Raw genomic sequence first — 19,470 nt, 5'->3', positions numbered from 1 at the left:
GGTGATGGAAGGGTGGTCTACAAGGCGTCCTGAGCAGAGGCAGGGGTCTTCCTGGTCTTCAGAGCACAGTTCAGAATGGGCCTGATGAGGAGGAAGAGAGGCTCTCTGCCCAAGTAGCCTGGCTCCAGAGGCCACACTCTGCTCCTTCCCCATGTGCTCATTAGGTGCCAGGCATCACACGAGGGGCTTAGGACCTGTCCGATACATTAAACACTAGCTGTGTGTGGCCACTGAGCACATGACCACGTGGCTAGCCCACATGAGATGGGCTGCGAGTCCAGAACACACACTTGGTTTCCAAGACTTAGTCCGAAAAAGAAGGTAAAACACCTCACCAGCTTTTAAATTGATTACATGTTAAAAGGATAATGAGTTAAATCAGATACGTTATTAAAACTGATGTCCCTGTTATAGTTTTTTAAAATGTGGCTACTGAAAATTTCCAGTTACGTGGGTGGCTCAAATTTACACTCTACACTCAGGTTTCTGTCCGAACAGAGTCTCATCAGATCCTTAGAATAATCCTAATGAGATACGGCTCCCAGGTTTCTGATGACGGGAACTGATGCCCAAGGTCAGGTCACCTGTCTAAGGTCACTTAGTGTGGAAAGGCAGGACAAGAAAGAATGCCAATGTCAAACGTCTTGTCCAAGTAATCGAGCTGATCCGAGCAGGTCCCCCTCATTCTAATAAGCCCAGAGCACAAGTGACCTCCCAGTGTCCAAGCAGAGTTCCCCAAGAGGGGAGCAAGGAGATGGGTAGTGGTGTTTATGCCTCTTGAATACTCTTCCCACCGCTACCAAGTAGTGGCCGCCCCACCTGTTTAAACCACCACCAGGGATGGAAGCGGTCTCATGGTTTTGAACACAGAAAAACTTGTCTCTTGTTCAAAACCATCTGCTTGCAAGCCCACAAATGGTGCTTAGCTCCCCCAGAGCCCCCAGGCTGCACAGCCTTTCCTAACCTGCAGTGAGCTCCTCAGGGTATTGCCAGGGCTGGCCAAGGCAGCCAGAATGGCGGTGGTGGTGGTGCCGATGTTGGAGCCCAGCGTGAGCGGGTATGCCCTCTCGATGCTGATCACACCAATACCTGGTGGGAAGATACAGAAACTAGAGTATCAGCCTCCAGCGATGATGGGAGATAGTAAATGGCATCAAGAGGGGGAAGCCAAGGAGAAACTCACCGATCAGTGGGGTCATAGCGGATGTGAACACGGAGCTGCTCTGCACGACGAAGGTCATGCCTGCCCCCACAAGGATGGCCAGGTAGCCAGTCACCCAGGCAAAGGGAAATGGAAAATCTAGGAGACAGAGGTAGAGAAAGCTGTCACAGGTTTCCTAAGGAGGCCTGGATTGGGGGCCCAGCTGGCACCTCCAGAGGACCTGGGGGGGGACAAGGGCTGGGCCAGAAGGTCAGGTTGTATGGCAGCCTCCCCAACGCCATGGCTGGAAATTAACAAATGGGATTTTTAGAATCCTTTCGCCTTGCATATTCAGATGGTAGAGCCAAGAATGTATATGTGTGTTATGAAGGCAAATACGCACACCCCAAAATTCCTAAGTTGAAACCCTAACTCCCAGTGTGATTGTATCAGGAAGTGGAGCCTTTGGGAGGTAATTAGTTCATGAGGGTGGAGTTCTATGAATAGGTTAGTGCCCTTATAGAACAGAGATCTTGCTTTTTCTCTACTCATGCCATGGGAGGACACAGTGAGGAGGCAACCATCTGTAAATCAGGAAGTGGGACCTCACCAGAACCTGACCATGCTGATACCAAGGCCAGACTTCCCAGGACTCAGGACTCTGAGAAATACATTTCTGTTCAAGCTACTGAGCCTAGGATAATTTGTTACAGTCGCAGAACTAACATGCCACCCAAATAACCACCTTCCTACCACAAAGCACTTGGAGCACTGGGACCTCTGTTCTTCTGCCTGGCCTGGTCTCCCAGTGCCATAGATCCTCCATCTTTGTGAAGGAGCATGGAGGCAGGACAGGCAGCTCAAAGTCCCACATACGGAGCTCTCAGGACTGCCCATATGGATCAGACCCTGCCCACCCAGCAGGTGCCCAGAGTGACCCAGCTCAGCCACATGGCCACCCTGGGACAACCCTGGGAGGCAGATATTCTTGGCCCCATTTCACTGAGGTTTCATGGGGAGGTGATGTCCTTGGCCTGGCAGTCTCTCATCGGCCAGGATGCCATACTCATCAGCAGCTTCTCCTGGCCAGTGGGGCTGCACTGGCTGCCTCGAGATGCTGACGTATTATCCACAATCACATTTGCTTCCCAGGAGTTGAAGGGAAGTGAGGAACAGGGTGGACAACTATTACCCTTTTCCTAAGGGCTCCTGACAAACCCCAAAGCCCCGGGCATGGGAAAACCTGCTGGAAGGAAGGCTTGTCTCACAGATCTCTGGATTTGAGCCCCCTCTTCCCCAGGACCTTTTGAACATGACAAAAGCTAGTGCCTACTTCCCCAGACTCTACCCAAGACACCAAGGAAGATTTCAAGGGCAAATGGGATCTCAACTTCTTCAGCTTATCAGATCCAAGAGAGAAACTCCATGCAGAGGCCATTGCTAGATAAAAATCTAAAGGAGTCTCCCCACACCAGGAGTAGCCATAGTGATGGCATGCCCTAGAGAGCCCAGAGTTGGCAGGAGTGGGGGTGAGGGTATCTACCAGTGTTGAGAGTCTTCTTGATGACAACAGCCACCTGTCCCCGGAGCACAGAGCCCAGGAGCTTGACGATCATGATCAGGCAGCCACAGAGGACCAGCAGGGAGACTAACAGCAGGATGGTGCCAACGACAAGGTCCGGAAGGTTGGAATTCACAAAGATGTGCTGGCCTGAAAAGACCATGGAAAGCCCTTGTCAGAAGGGCCATTCCCCCTGCCCCTGCCAAGGCCACAGGTTGGTATTCATTCCCCCAACATCTTTCTGTACAACAGTAACATAATCTTGATTGTTAGCTTGACCTATGGCAACCCAGAACAAAGACCACACTTCCCAGCCGCCTTCTACAGCGAGGTGTGACCCTGAGGCTCTGTTCAGGCCAGTGGGAGCCTCGTGAGGCCAGAACATGAGGTGAAATCCTTGTACCCACAGAGCTAGTCTGGCCATTCTTCTACCTCTAACTCCCACACAACGTTCTACTCATGAAACTGAGAATACTTACAACGAAGAGTCTGAGGAGCAAAGTGGGTTAGGGTGGACAAGTCAGAGTAGGAGCTATTGCTAACTGGAAGCCCTCATTTTTCATGGCCCCATGATTATATGGTTTTACTGATGGATGGCTAGCACCCAGAACATGGGAGGTGATGAACTCACGGATGCTGTGAGGTTAACCACACTTAAAATATTTGCTGCTCAGAATGAATGTGGATGGTGGGGAGATGAGGAAGAGAAGCAGAGACACACACATGGGAAGATAAGACATGATAAGAATTAAAGATGTCAGGACGCCTGGGTGACTCAGTGGGTTAAAACTTCTGCCTTCGGCTCAGGTTGTGATCCCAGGGTCCTGGGATTGAGCCCCGCATCGGGCTCTCTGCTCAGCAGGGAGCCTGCTTTCTCCTCTCTCTCTCTCTGCCCGCTTCTCTGCCTACTTATGATCTCTGTCAAATAAATAAATAAATCTTAAAAAAAAAAAAAAAAGAATTCAAGATGTCTGGGCCAACATTCCCGGGGCAACAGTCTAGCTTCTTAAAGAATTGGAGCATCACGTAGGTTCACTGCCTTGATCAGGGCTTTGGCTCCAGGGTCTTGTGAACGGGGCCTACTGGTTAGCAGGGACTCATAACTTTAGGGTCAATGTATCTGTTCTGTTCCATGCGGGCCCCACATCTCCTACAAATCTGGTGGGTGCCTCCCTAGAGCACAGGGGATACCAATGCATCCTGAGGGAGGACTCTGGAATCTATTGCTGAGTTCTGGTGCATTATGGGACCATCAGAGGAACTGGGCATCAAGTCCTAGTTCCGCCCCCTACTGTGGGACCTTGGACCTGTCCTTGAGCCTTAGTTCCCGCTGCTGTGAAAGCGCATAGTTTGTGACTTGGAATAATGCTGGTGTTCAGTGAATCCTAGTGTGCCTTCACTTACTCGGCTTCACACAGAGAAAGAACACTGTCAGCAGCCCCCAGCACCCACTCACACTTGGCAATGTTCTCCTTGGAGGTCACATTCTTGATAGTCCAGGTGTACAAACCATCCGACCAACAAAGGGAAGGCGAGGTGCAGTTCTCAGGCGAAGGGACAGTGACATTCATTTGAGTCTGAATGACAAACATTGAGAAATGGTATGTATAGTCCACACTACTCACTTTTGATGGGGACTAGCAGGCAACGTGGCAAGTAGGAGGGAGACACACGTCAGTGTGTGTTTTTACGTGTGATGCACTGTTTCCACGGGTCCCTCCATCAATGGGAACACAGGTGGCCAAAGGTAAGCCAGGAGACGTGAAAGTTACAAGCCAGGAATAATGTATCTGCAGTGCGGGGTGTGGCAGAATGGGCTTGGTCTGTCCTACTGCATTGTCTGTCTATCCAGCATTCAAAAACTCGTTTCCTTAAGGATTCTCACAGGCCAGTTTTTACTTCCTCCTACCTCTCATTTGCCCACACTGAATTAAAACTTTTGTTTAAAGTACAGGTCCAAGAGTTTGCCCACCCAGCAATATATTCTTAGAAACTCACCACGTTAGTCAAAGTTTTGCACCAAATCTTGATCAAACTCTTGTTTTTGGCGGCTTCATCATTCATTGCGATTTCATTGATAACCTTCTTATCCAGCTGAGGAAGGCAACAGGTGGGAGACAGTCAGCAAGTTTTCAGCACTGGGGAGGGACCCACATGGAGAAGGTTCTACTAAAGGGGCTTCAACAACATAAGCCCGACTGAGAGCCCCTGCCGGAGCGTGTCAGGACTCACTCCATCTGCACCCCCAGGATGGAGCACCGCACCTGGATGGCAGCAGGTGCTGGACAAAGGAATGATCGTATCAACAATGGGCTGGCAGCTGGGAAACACACAATAGATGGTCGTTGGATGACAGCAAAACCCAGAAGGTAAGGGTGGTAAGGGGCAAGGTCAAAGCTGACCCGTTTTCCAAGGCAACAACCACAAAAAAACTTTTTAAAATTTATTTTAGTAATATTTCAATGACCTAGGGAGCAGAGGGGCGAGATGGAAGGGAAGGACAGCAACCTTTCTCTTGGGATAGGAGCAGGATAATACTTTTCCTGTGAGCCCATGGGTGCTGAAGTCAGTAGGGGGACTAAAATGGCCCCAAGTGTCCAATGGAGTCTTTTGAGTTTCGAGAAGTGCTTGTCACACGCACCCACCCCAATAAAGATGACACGTGTTGGAAGTCAAGGAAAACAAAAAGGCCAGTCACGATACCCGGTGTCCCCAAAGTCTCGCCTCCCATGGCCTTTTTCAGAGGCATTTATAGACCTTCATCCTTCTCCACTATCCCTGCCCAGTTAGGAGAGGAGGGGAGTTAGGGGGAAGGGAGGAAGTTAGTTCCTTCCTTTCCCTCTGAAGGAAGCTGGGTTACCTGGATTATGAGCTTGGTGAAGGGGTCTGTGATGACTTTCAGAAGTGCTGGGGCATCTTCTCCATTCTTGAAGTGAAAGGTCTCCACCACCAGGTCGGTCAGGATCTCCAGGTAATGGGTTGCCGCCTCCAGGGGCAAGAGCACCAACACGGACAGCCAGTTGAAGAAGTCATGGACAGTAGCTCCCGCAAAAGCCCTATAAGAATCCCACCCCAAGCCAACACTTGGATTAGTTAACAAGCAAGTGGGTACCAGTCTAGGCAGGTCATGGATGGCATTATCTGCCAGTGGTGGTGGGGGGGGTCACCTCTCTGTCTATATTCACATTCTCACAGCAGTTCCCAAGGGGTTGATATCAATATCCCCATTTGGCAGATGAGGAAACTGAGGGCTAGCAAGCATAGGGGAATAGATGACCACTGCCTGGGTGCTGGGTCCAAGACCCCTGGACTCCCACTGCCCAGCAGAGGCTTCCCCACCAAGCCAGATAGCACTCAGTTCTCTCTGCTGGGGGTGGGGGGAAGGGAATTAGACAGGTTATGGCCATAACAAGGAGCTCCATGCTTCATCCAGACCACTTCTGAATCACGCCCATTGAAGACAATCTTCCTTTGGAAAGCTGGGGGCCGGTGGTATGGTGGTGACCAAAGTCATCAACTGAATTCTTAACTTTGTTAAAATCTTGAGACTCTGATGAATCGTTTCAATGGCCCGTATAGAAAACAGGTATACACCTGTTTTATACACCACAATATACACCACAATTTATATCTGAGAAGGTTTGCACGGTCCCCTGAATTCCATCCTATCTTCAGACTAAGAAGTGAGATGTTTTTCCTCAATAAAAAAGCTTTCCTTTAAAAAGTATCTGCATGTTGGGGTCCCTGGGTGGCTCAGTTGGTTGAACATGTGCCTTCAGATCAGGTCATGATCCCAGGGTCCTGGGATCAGATCAAGCCCCTCAGACGGGCCCCTGGGATTGGACAGAGCTCATGGATCTGGACAGGGAGACTTCTTCTCCCTCTCCCTCTCCCTCCGCCCTTTTCCCACCCTCACCCCCCACTCATGCTCTCTAAAAGTAAGTAAAATTTTTTAAGAACAAAATACACATCTGCATGTGCAAAAAACCACCCCAAACCAAAAAAAAAAAAAAAAAAGACTTGAACAGACAGAAGCTAATAAACCTGTGTGGGAAATGCTTAACTTCACTAGTAGTAAAATTTATTTACATTTATTTACTTGTAAGTACAAATCTTTACCTTCCATATCAGCTAATATTTTTAAAAAGTAACCTATTCTTCCAAGAGAAGGTGATTTAAGACATCTTCATAAAGTGATGCAAATATTTCTTAGTTGTTTGGCAAAATGTTTTAAGAGCCTTATAGGGGTCGGATGTAATCATTACTTTTCTGAAAACCCACGAGGTATTCCAAACCACCAGGAAAGAATGATGCATGTCTCCAAAGACATTACTGAAAGCAATCTATTAAAATAATCCAAACGAGGGCTGGGCTAGTTCAATTTTATTCCTATGTGCAGCCACTTTCATAGATCATGTTTATATTTGGCAAGTTTATATTTCGTATGTAGCAGTGAAGAGCCCAGAATCTGGAAGAAAACCTAGACTGAGTCCCAGCCATGCCCCTTAGGGAAGTTATTTAACCTCTTTGTGTTTCTGTATTAATGAAATGGGGCAAAGAAGTCTATTCAGTTTCTTGAGAAGATCAAATTAACAGCCGGCCCTGGATAATGTTGTATCCGTTCTTGCGAACCTCGGGACATTCATCAGGGACCAAAGAAGGTTAGCCATGTCTGAGCAGAAATGAGCAGCTCCTGGGACCTCTGCCACCTGCCAGTTCATCAGCTGATGAGGGATGACCTCTGCTGACGACCCAGCCAGCCTGCTTACTGCTGTCTGCCCGACCTGTGTGGAGACTGCGTCACGTAGACAAAGTACTTCTGTTTTAGGAACTTCTGGAAAAAGCTCATCTGTCAGAAGGCAGGCTGAGAATGTGCTTCATTTTCCCATTAACCTTTTGGAAGGAAGGGGTACCCTCTGCCTGTTTCAACCCGCCCCGTTTTCCGATCTTCTGCACCCATAAAAACTACATTTTGCCTTTTATTGGCATGCAGGTAAAGTACAAAGGGAAGGTGACAGGGGTTGAGCTCAGCCAAAAGAGGAAGCTTTAAGAGGTTATAATTATTTCTGACTCAGCGGGATAGTAAATCCTATCCTAACTGGCCTTGTTTTAACTACACCACACGGCAGGGAAGCTTCTAGCTAGGGCTTGCCTTTAGGGAGCTCTTGAATGCTTTCCAAGTACCTGGCTAAGCATTTACCTGTAGGACTAGGTTTAGTCCTTTGGACAACAAAGGTGAGAGCCAGTGATCCTGGCGATGCCGACCACAGAGCTGAGTTTCATCAGCTGGTAAGTATGTGATTCCCAACCCCCAGCTGCACTCCACTACAGCTACTTCTAGGAGCTCTAGCAATGACCAGCATATTCGCATTGGCTGATTAAAGGTAGTTATGAGGACCTGGCCCAGCAAAAGCTGATTCTGAGCCTCCTACCTTCTGAACTCATTCCGGTCTCCCGCCTGCATGAGCGCCACAATGGTGTTGGTGATTGAGGTCCCAATGTTGGCCCCCATGATAATGGGGATGGCTGCACGCACACTCAGCACTGGAAAACGGGAGAGAGAAGGTTAGGGAGTTAGCAAGCTTAGAAAGGCAGCCTGGCCACATTCCCGATGTGGCCCAAGGCAGGCTGACCTCAGTGAAGCTGGTAATTGCCAAAGCAGCCTTTCCTAATGATTTTGGGGTCAGCACCAGGCTACGAATCTGATGCAAGCTAGGATGGCTCACAGAAATATGCACGTGTACCCAAAAAAATTTGCAGCACATAATTTCAGGGACTCCGCAGACTCCACAAAGAAGCCCTTCTGTGGAGCCCAGTTTACAAGTGCCTTTCTCAATTTCTCTATCCTCCCTATTACAGGTACAAGGCCAGCTCAGGCGAGAACAGGAAACAATGTTTAAGGACTTGTGTATTTACTATGGGAAATTTCTTTTATTAAGACAATTTAGTACACTACCACAATGTTCTAACATATGAAAGCAAAGCTATATATTTTTAAGATTTTTATATATTTATTTTAAAGATAGCATGAGCCAGGGGAGGAGCAGACTCCGCACTGAGCACAGAGCCTAACACAGGGCTCAATCCCACCCCTGAGACCATGACCTGAGTTGAAATCAAGAGTCAGAAGCTTAACTGAGGCACCCAGGTGCCCCAAAGGTAAAGTTATTTTGAAGAATAACTTTTTTCTGGTTTATCCCAGAAAAGTTCTAGTTAATTTTGCTAAAAATGCTGGTTTGGGCTGAAAATTAACTGGTTCAAACTGCTCTCCCCCCCTCAAGACTCTGTCCCAGCTTAGCCAGAGAAGGATCAACAGGTTCAAGTTTGGAATGCCGGTTTCCCAAGCTCAGTGGTCCCCAAGCCAACATGTGATGGGATTACATGTCTTTTTTCTTAGCACAGAGCAGTGATGGAAATGTTCCTCATCTAAATGGCCCGATATGGCAGCCACTGGCCACACGTGACTATCGAGCCCCTAAAACATGGTTAGTACAACCCAGCAACTAATTTTTATATTTAAAGTAACTTAAGCTTAAATAAAATTAAATGGCCATGTGTGGCTAGTGGCTGCTGGACTGGACAATACAGTTCCAGAGAATTCAGAGCTGAGTCTTCAAGCCTCGGGGACTATATTTTCAGACCCAACCACAGGGATGGAAACAGGAGGCTGCCCAGGATAAGGCAGGACACGTCATAGTTGTGCAAGAAAGGAAGACACCAGTGACTGGCCTGGATGTATTCAGAACAAATTCCAGGCTCCCCAGCAGGACAGGGAAATGCCTGCAGTGCGTCTGGGCCCACAGGTGCCTGGACTCACGTGAGGAGGCCACCATGCTGACGACGATGGACGAGGAAGTGCTGGAGCTCTGCACCAGGACAGTCACCAGCACGCCAATCACCAGCCCAGCCACGGGGTTGGACATAATGGAGTTATTACTGAAGAACTGTCCAGCCACCTTTCCTGAAGAAAACAAGTGCACGGTTTGAAATGTTAGGTGGGCACTGGGTATACTGTAGTCTCTAGACACAGCCAGTGGGCTGGGTGGGGGGTGGGAAGGCGAGGCCAGCCTCCAGCCCAGCTGGTACCTCCGGACTCTTTACTTCCATGGGCTTCTTCCCAGTGCTGCCCTGGCACCATGTCTCCCCTTCTGTGACTGAGCTCCCAGTATACCCCCACCACCCAGTATATCCCTTCACCCCGTAGCCTCCCACACTTCTACCATTCCTTTCCACAGCAAGCCCTCCTCCAGCCTTCTCTGGTCACCAATGGCCTCGACTCTACTTGGCCCAGTGCGTGTCAGTGAGTTTCCTGATGCCCTAATTCCCCATTCAGATTTATCTCCCAGGAATGGATATTCTCATTCTTCTCTGTCCACCTTATCCAACCCCCATTCTCTACCCCCAGCCTAGCCTGAGATGCCCAAGACCCCCAATGCATTCCCCAACCCATTTGTGGGAGACCAAGGCCCAGAGGGTGGAGGCCACGTGTTAGGTACTCAGAGAGTAAACAGACTTGCTGATGCTGCCTTGGACCAGTGACTTGCCAGTGGCATCCAGGAGGCTGGTCTGCCCCTCATCCATCCCCACAAGTGCCCCCTTCCCCAGTTCTCTCAGGTAAAAAGATGAGTTCCCCAAAAAGGCACCATGGGGTATAGAAATCCGTGGTCTTCCATGTGACTGGGATCTGAGTTTGGAACCCACTATACCAGCTCTAGGCTGTGAAATGAAGGTCTGGGCAGCATGACCTCTTTCGGCCTCAGATGTTCCTCGTCAATGAAAAGAGCTTTGGGAAGGAAAGGGCAGGACCCCAGGTGGCATTCCAAGTGCCGGTTACCGGTGTCACCCCCTGTTGGGGGAACATAGGGGACCAAGCCCAAGCCGATCTCACTCCTGGGTCCCCCTCACACTGCACAGCCACCCTCAGTCCTGGAAGATGGTTTGATAACTGCCAAGGATACAGATCCACCAACTCTGGGACCCTTGTTCTTCTCCAGCTAAGGCCCAGCCCTGATTTTCCACAGTTGCTTTAGCTTGAGAGTACTCCTAGCTAATGATCTCTTCAGGTGGGAGGCCCAAGACAGCAGGGATCCCTGAGATAAGTCTCTCTGTCAGACAGTTTCCTGTCCAGGGTCAGTGGGCAAACACAGGAGGCCGACAGCTTGGGACTGGCTCCAGCCCTGGCTGCTGGCCTAAGCGACGTCCACCAACAGCCACAGCCCCTTTACAGACATCAGTTTTCTCTTTTGTAAAACAGGGGCATGACTTCAGAAGATGGCAGGTGACTTCCTGCCCTAAAACAGGCTGAGAGGCTGCAGCTGGAGAAGGCTTGCTGCACTGTAACCATGTGAACCCCATACCACAAAAATCCCCTCACCCTAGATCTTTGTCCCTTCCAACCGTACCTCCAACCAGCTGGAAGGCACTGCTGAGGACATCCAAGGAGCACACGAAGAAGTAGAGAAATCCCAGAAGCAAAATAAATTTCCCAATTCCTTGGAAGACACAGAGAATCTTCCCTTTGGTGTCTCTCTCTGGGGTAAGGGAAAAGGGATGAAGTCTGTTAGTGCCTGAAACTCAGAAGTTTGGCAGTGAGCTCAGAGGTCCCCCCTTCTCCCTTCTACACCCCTCCCTCCAGGTGGCTATAAGCAAGACCTAGAGATGGGACACAGCCATAACTGCAGTTTTCAAAGCAATGACCACTATAGTCCATTTAGTTGAAGCCTGTGGTGAGGTGTCTCTAAAGGATCAGCTTTGGAGAGGAGGGGTCCTATGGGGTCTGGGGCACTGATAGGCAAGCCAGACTCCATGCTCGGCTGAACCAGTGCTGCTGAGTGGGGCAGTTAAGGGCACTTGGCACCTGCTAAGTGTGGGATCAGAGATAATGGCTCTCCTAAGCACCTTCAAAACAGCACAGGATACTTTCTAGAACGTGGCCACAAGGTAGCAAGCACAGGCTCCACTCGGGGAGGGTTGGGGCATGCACACATCCTGGAATGCTATGTCCTTGGATGCTATTTTCTCTGCCCCTTCTTACAGCGGTCCTCACCTCCTCTCTCCCAGCTGTCTGAGCTGCATACAGACCCCACACCCTGTACCCGGGAAAGAAATGCAGCATTTGCCTGCATACCAGCCTTGCTGGTTGTATAGTCTATCTTCTGCAAGCCTTCCTTGATGCCCACATTTAGGTGGGGAGACCCCCCCCCCATCTAGGAGCTCTCGGTGAGGGACCCTGTCTGTTCACTGCTGCAATCCCAAGCACAGCTCCCGGAAGCCAATCAGCCCACAGTAGATCATGGGGAGCAGCACAGTGCCTAGCGTTCCAACACTGGGACACTCGCTGAATGAGGGAGAACAAAAGGCCCCCCCAGTCCTCACACTGTGCTTGGACTTGAAGCCTCCAAGACTGCCAGGTAGTATCCCTAGCCAGGACCTTTGAAGGGCATCAGAGCAAGGGCAAGAAAGAGGACAACACAAAGGAGACGATACGGTGGAGACCGTGAACCCAACCCTCACTGGTGGGAGTCCCTCCTGCCTACTTTTACCTGACCACTTGATCCCGGTGTCCCGAAGCTCAGGCAGGTCCCAGGGGTCTGCCACCTCGGTGGGCTCCTCTATCAGTGCCACAGTGGAATTGGATGGCAGAAGTTCGATCTTGGTCACAGGGCTCCCGGTGTCATCTATCCAAACAAGCAACAGAAGCCATGAGAATACGGGTCAGACCAGAGTCTCCGGGGGTCCTCACAGGCGGCCAGGCTGGGGCAGGACAGGCAACACTTACTTTTGTTGGTCTCCTTGCCTTTCCCAGGTGTGATGGGCTGCTGACTGGTGACCCCTTCCAGGTATTTATTGGGGTTGGGCTGGGCATTTTCCAGCTCGGGCCAAGGAGCCATGGTCTGTGGACAGAAAACAGAGCTTATAGAAGCAGCCACTAAAAGGTGTCACTCTCAGGTGCTGTGTCAGGAAGAACCAGTGGCTGCAGAGATTCGGGAGAGATGAGGGGTGTCGTGCTCAGACAACTTCCAAGTGTGGGCTCTTGAACGCCTATTTCCACCTCTGGGTCTCCCTCACCTGCTCACCTCGGCTGTCGCTACATCAGACCCCGTCTTAAGAGTTTTTCCATTCTAGCCTCAAGTCAGCTGAACTTGCTTCAGTTTCTCTCACTTCCCTCTCTCAGCATCTGTCTTGACTCTCCTTCAGTCAGCAAAGGGATGCAAACCTATCCATCTTCCACTCATGCAACACCAAGTCCTCAAGCCCTACGATGGGTCCCCTCATCTGCTTTTTAAACTACAGGTCTGCGCTGGACCTCATCCAGGGGACATAATGTATGTGTAGATCCTCATATACGTTCTACCTGCTGACCCACCACCGAGTCTTCTGTGAGCAGCATGACCCGCCGGAGCTGGTTTGAATCCCAGTGGTGCCACTTATCAGTGGGTGTGTGTTTAGGAATGTCCTTTCATATCTCTGAGCATAAAGACATAAACGTCTCCCCATCTATAAAATGTGGATAGTTCTTCATACTTTGCAGGGTTACGAGATTGGTGGCGATACCTAGAAAGTGCCTGGCATCAGGCAGGCAATTAGGACTATGTTATGCGGCTGGATTAATGACCGTTTGTCAGAACCACATTCCTTCCAACCTTTGATAGAGACTTCCTCATAACCCATTTTCTCAACAAAGCCTTTCTTGCTTACACAGACAGGAAGTGTGGCTCTTGACACACTTGGAAGTCCACTCCTTGTGGTCCTTGTTCTTTGACACACGTTAGACAAGGGCAGGACAAAGGACTGGAACAAACAATTCACAGAAGAGGAAGTACAGGTGGCTAAAATACTACAAAATAAGAATTTGGTCTCATTAACAACCCAAGATATGCAAAATGGAACAGGGAGTTAAGTTTTGACCATCAGATCAGCAGAATATTATTTCTTAGGTATACTATGCTATGCTAGAGAAGAGGCAGTGAGAGGAGCACCACTCTAGAACGCTTTACCTTTTTAAATACATCTCTAATCTAGTCATTTCACTTCTAGGAATTAAGAATCTAGGAACATTTTCTCCCAGAAAATACAAAATACCTCCCTGTTCTGATCACTTCTTTGAAGAGATGTTCCCAGAATCTGGGTCTGACTCCTTTCCTGTTTTTCTTAAATGGATCTACTTACTGCCTACCAAAATGTAAGCTCTACCCCTCAAATAGAGGCTTTGTCTAGATCCTCATTGTATCCTGGGGGTCTGGAGCTCTGCCTGGCACATTGGCAAGGCCCAATAAATGGGGACTGACCGAATGAACGGGATGCAGACGGAAAAGACATTGCCACACTGTCAAAGAGATGAAAGTAAAAACAGGGAAATTGTTGTATTAACCACAGTCCATCCGTGAGGCGTAACAGCAGGCCACTGAAAAGGTGATAAAGAGCCAGAAGAAGATAAAAAGAAAAAGCCCAGGAAAATGCTTTAGCTGAATTGTGAATAAAAGGTACCTCTTTGTCCTACTCACAGCATGTTCTCATAGGCTCTGGGACGGCTGCACGGGATTCAGAGTGGGTGATGGGATTGTGGGGGACTTATTCTTCCTCTGTATGGAATTATCAAATTCTCTTAAGAGATGTAGCCCAACCCCAGACCCACAAAGTACGATGGTTCGGGACACCCGTGGTGGCACTATTTTTCACCCTGGTAAAGCCAAGACCTCAGCTGATTCGGGGTGTCCCCATCAGGAGGGGGTTTCATCCGCCTAGGGAATTTCAACTTTTCCCACGAACGGCAGGACATGACATCTTCTTCCATGATCACAAGGAAGAACGTCTTGCAGGCATCGGCTTCCATGAATACACAACTAGGCCTTTCATTTCAACTTAACGAGCATCCAGCACAGGGCCTGGCACACAACCGGCCTCACGTGCTTTCCACATAGGACGCTGGGACCTGCCTGGCCGGCGAGAGAGCCTGTACTGACCAAGCCTGGCTGTGCTCAACCTTGCAGCTACCCATTCGGGGAGTTATTGCTCTCCCATTAGACAGATGAAGAAACTGGGGGACAGGGAGGCTAGGTAACTTATCCAAGGACTCAGGGTGTAGAGCTGCGAGCTTGGGTCAATTTGAATCCCGAGCCCTTTTTGGCAGCTGCTCCTGGGCGGGGCGTTCTCTGCAGGCCACTCAATTGGTTTCTAGGCTAGACATTGCTTCTAACGTCTGGAGTTGCTGTGCCTCCCACAGGTCCGACTCCTCCCTCAGGCTCAATGAAATTCCTTCTTACAGCTGACCATCAAAGGTGGGGCAAACCTTGCTGTTTTCAAGGCCTGCTAGGGTGGGGGCAGGGAGTGGGCTTCCTGGAGTGTGCTGGAAGGCAGCTATGAGGCTGGGGCCCTGGCAGGGGAGGTGAGAGCTGGGTGGCTGGGGAGGAGAATCAAGGCTGGTCGGAGAGAGCTCTAAGCTCAGCTCAAGGCCACTCTGCAGGTGAACTGGCTCAGGTTTGAAATAGCACAGAGGTAAGAAAAGACGGAGCCAGGTCCCCATGCTTAGCGGAGTGTAGCTAGGGGGTCTACCTCTGTGACTCTCCCAACACAGGGATCTTGGGGCTCTTCATTTCAGTCAGGTGCTAGGCTGGGTACTTTACACAGCGCAGATGTTCTGAATCCCACGCCAGCTCTGCCCCGGATACTAAGGCAGTCACTTGACTGCTCCATGCCTCAGTTTCCCCCATGCAGAATGGGGCTTATAACAGTTCATAACCCACTGGGTTATTAGACAGATTCAATGAGTTAATTTCTGCAAAGTGCTTGGGACAGTAACCTGTCTGATCAAGTGGTTAAGGTTCCTCCTCCTAGTGCCCCTGAGAGGGGTTAGAGTTATTCCCATTTTACAGATGAGAGAACCAAAGCACTCAGAGGAGTAGAGCCACTTGGCCCAGGTCCAAAGCACAATTTGAGAGGGTCTGACTCCAGAGCTGGTCCTGCCTCTCAGCTCCACGTCTGGAATGCTCCTGGAAGGGATGAGTCACGCTATCATGGCACCAAACGTGCACTGTATCTGATTAACGCCTCATTACCAGGCTCATCGGAAGATGCCTCAACGCTCAGGCGGCAGAAGTCAGCACCCCACTTCCACATACAGAGCCCAGGGAGGAAGCAACAGCTCCATGGACTGGGTCTCAAAGCACCTGCCACTCCAGTTTTTGGCACAAAAGCATTCACCTGCATCAAACTTCAGCCACCTTGGGGCCCCTTGGAGCTTTCCCCTTCGGCACTTCCCCATCACCCCAAACATTAGCTTTACTGTTTGCCATCCCTGCTATCACGCCTTCCAGAACTGCAAGGTCGTCTCTGCCAGCCCCCGCACCCAGCCAGCACCAGGACCTGCTGACTCGAGCTGGGAACATCACAGCTTGTGGTCTCCGGCTCCCGGTGCCACCTCACCAGGCTGGGCCCCAGCGCCAACCAACACACAGCAGCCTGTTTAACTGGTTTGGGCCCCAGTGCCTCCCAGGGGTTAACTTTCCCAGCACCCAGCTGTGATTGCACAGGGACTCCCCATTTCTTTACTGCCCACTGCTCCCTAAATGACCCCCTCCTCAGGTCACACTGGCCTCAGTTTGGGGCCCTGAGTCCTCTCTGTAGGGTGCCACCCTCCGCTCTTGCCTGGGGAGCACCCCTCTTCTGAAGGCCCTCCCCCCTCTTTCAGTCCAAGCCCTCCCTCCACACCCGCCTGAGTCCCACGGGCTCCTCTGACCACCCCCATGTACCAGGCAGCACTGCCTGTGTGACTCATAGGGCTCCCCGCCACACACAGAGTCATTGATTTCTAATAACAACTACCGTTTAACAAGCTCCAGTGAGGGGCCAGGCACTGTGCTGGGCCATGACACGTATTATCTCCTGCAGTCTTTATGCGAGAAAGGGGTCATGCTCATCCCCACGTGCAACAAGAAAACCTGGAGCGCAAAGAGAGATTACGCCACTCGATCGAAGTCACCTGGCAGGGGAGGGACAGTTTTTAAACAGTCAGTGAGGCTGGGGCCCTGATTTACGGTATCCTTGGCCATAATGTAAAGGTATTTTTCCGGAGCGCTGGTTTTACTCCCGTAACTGGGGTGTGGTGGGGCTGAAGAGCATGCCTGATGGGTGATTTACACTGGACACAGAATATTTACATGGAGCCCGTGCTCAGCCTCGGCGCTCCTGACGTTAGGGGCCGATGATGCTTTGCTGTGCCAGCTGTCTTGTGTTACCGTAGGAGAGGCAGCATTCCTGGTCTCTATTCTCGACATACCCCTTAGCTGACAACCCAAAAGGTCTCCAGACATTGGCAAATGTCCCCTGGGGACTGAGAATAACTGGTCTAGAGCTTCAGACTTCACATCCCAGCTACCTGGTTTCAAGTCTCAGCAATGCCATTTGCTGTGTGACTTTGGACTAGTTCCTTTGCTTCTCTGTTTCCCCACGTCAAATTAGGATAACATGACTGATGAAGGATTGTTATGCTTAAGGGTGTTATGTATTAAAAGTTCTCAGAATAGTGTTTGACACCTTGTTAAACCTTCTGTGGTTTTCAGCTATTGCAGTAAAATAATCAGGGACATTGGAATATAGAGGACAAGACTTCTCTGAATTCAAAATTAAGAAGACGGGATACAAAGCATTGCTTTGAGCTTGCAAGGGGCGACTCTGAACTACTCACAGATCTGCTAGGGGTTCCTATATACTTGGCTTATTCTGCTCCAGGGTAGCTTGAAGGAAAAATTTGAAAACCTATTATGACCTTCTACAACCTCTCCTTTTATAATCTTAATTCACTCTAGAATCATACTCCTATCTCTTTGCACATCTCTACAGCCTTCTCAACTGCTGTTTAGCTTTGAGGGTAAGACCCATACGTTAACGCTTTTTCTCCCAGTGCTCAGTAGACTACACATCGTGGTGCTGCTCACATTTGGGAATGGAGGAGTCCGCATTCCAGGTTTGCTGAAGGGAGGCACCAGGTCCCTGACTGGGAAACACATCGAGCCTGGAGTTTACCGCCCACCATAAGCTGGGTTGGACGAGATCTGCTGGATGGAAGCCCCACACCAAGAAACTGGGGCCTGAACATCACGGCAGCCCCACTTGGGAAACTCTCGTCCCCACTTAGGTCAGAAGGGTGATTATTCGCCCATTTAAATTGTGTTTTCAGGGACTGGATTTCTGAGTGGTCACCAAGTATCTAGCAAATACAGAAACAGACACTTCGCCCAGTCCAACGTCCAGGGCTCTTAGAGCGCGGTGAACAGTGGGTTAAGCAGACCCCCCACTTGCGCTGGAGCAGAGAGGAACAGGACCTCCCGGCAAGGGCTCCCACCCGCTGACGGGCCTCGAATACCGACTTACTCTGGGAGGCCCTTGCTGGCCTCATTCACCTCCAGGCCCTCGTTTTACTCTTTGCCAGTATGACCAGAAGGCAAAAAAACCTTCTATGAAGGTCTCCACGCCTCCTTCTTAGAACTCTTGTCTTTCCTACTGCAATCACTCTTCTCAGCAGCGTGGGCACACGGGGTCCACTCACCTCACCTTCCCGGGCAGCAAAACCCCAGCTCTTGTGCGGGCTGACCCCACGGTTCTGGAGGAAAAGGGAGGCCCTGGAGCCAACTGCCTGTGATGGACCCTGAGGTGGCTGCTCAGGGCCCCCTCCTCCAGGCCCCCAGAGCTGCCAGGTCTGCTGCCAGGATAGCGCCCGGCACACAGCACCAAGACAGCACCCCACAGTGGGTGAGGACCTGGTCTGCGGAGTCCTGCCATGGTGTGGGACCCTGAGCCTCTCTGAGCCTCAGTTTCAACATCTCCAAAATGCGGACAATCTCATCTCCCTCCCTGAGCTGCTGCAGGATTGACTGATTAATGGGCCTGCGTGAGGCCCTGAGCAGAGTGCCTTGCAGAGTAAGAATGGAGAACTCTGTGGAATGAATTGCATCTTGGACAAGGCACAGGCCAAACGCCACTGGGCCCTAGACCGTAAGCTCGTCTTCTCAGTGCTCAGCACAGCAGCGAACCCTCTGTTCATATCTGTTCAATAAAGGAACCTAAGGCACAAGAGAAAGGCACTAACGTTGTTTTGTGATGGGGGAGTGTCCTATGTGATCCGTGACCTCATTAAATTTTACAATAACCAAGTTCTTTCCAGTTTACAGAGAGACTGAGGCACGGAGAAATTTAAAAAGTCCCACGGCTACCTGCAGATGGGGTCAGGACTGGAACCCAGGAATGCCGGTTCCCGAAAGGGGGCCCCCTTCCAAAGACCTCTCAGCCACGGGCTGAGACAGAGGGACCAGGAATCCTCTGGGCTCCCTCCAAGCCGTGTGCCACCAAGTTCCAGGCTCCAGGGACTTGCAGGAGAGCTGGCCGGTATCGTCCCCTTGCAGGGGTCCCTCCTGCTTAATCCTTTAGAGGGCTAGAGATGCCAGCCAAGAAAGCTGGAATGACAGGCTGCTGTTCCCACAAAGGCTTCTAGCCTAACGGAGACCTGGATTCAGCAGAGGCCAAACCTTTTTAAGAGTCTCAGCTAAGCGGGAAAACTGAATGAGCTGGAACGAGGCCCCAACCTGAATCTCAGGCCACTCTCCCAGTGGGGTGCCAGACACCCGCCTGTCTGGAACCTGCTTCTCTAGGAAGGGGCTCTGAGCAGCCGCTGGGGTCTTTGGCACCTTTGAGCCCCCCCAAAGTCTCTCTCCCCAGGGTATCCTCTGATCTAGCTGTTCCCTCGCCCTACCTCCCTACCTTCCCAAGGGCACAC

At 50.6% G+C, this 19,470-nt stretch overlaps 1 protein-coding gene across 2 annotated transcripts in view; it reads right to left on the bottom strand.

The window, feature by feature from the left end:
• SLC34A2 (solute carrier family 34 member 2) overlaps positions 1-19,470 on the bottom strand; it is a 30,292-nt gene that overhangs the window by 2,532 nt on the left and 8,290 nt on the right. For both annotated transcript variants that reach the window (XM_080797077.1, XM_080797076.1), the window contains exons 2-12: positions 12,481-12,595; positions 12,245-12,379; positions 11,105-11,233; positions 9,520-9,663; positions 8,135-8,246; positions 5,563-5,758; positions 4,701-4,796; positions 4,159-4,279; positions 2,685-2,852; positions 1,184-1,300; positions 965-1,089 (exon numbers count right to left, since the gene is read on the bottom strand). In XM_080797077.1, the coding sequence (XP_080653203.1) occupies positions 965-1,089; positions 1,184-1,300; positions 2,685-2,852; positions 4,159-4,279; positions 4,701-4,796; positions 5,563-5,758; positions 8,135-8,246; positions 9,520-9,663; positions 11,105-11,233; positions 12,245-12,379; positions 12,481-12,595 (1,458 nt within the window). The remainder of the gene's footprint in view (positions 1-964; positions 1,090-1,183; positions 1,301-2,684; positions 2,853-4,158; positions 4,280-4,700; positions 4,797-5,562; positions 5,759-8,134; positions 8,247-9,519; positions 9,664-11,104; positions 11,234-12,244; positions 12,380-12,480; positions 12,596-19,470) is intronic.

This window comes from Martes martes (genome assembly GCF_963455335.1).
Source record: "Martes martes genome assembly, chromosome: 2".
NCBI lineage: Eukaryota > Metazoa > Chordata > Mammalia > Carnivora > Mustelidae > Martes > Martes martes.
Note: the sequence above shows the minus strand (reverse complement) of the source record. Positions and strands in the feature narration are given on the sequence as shown.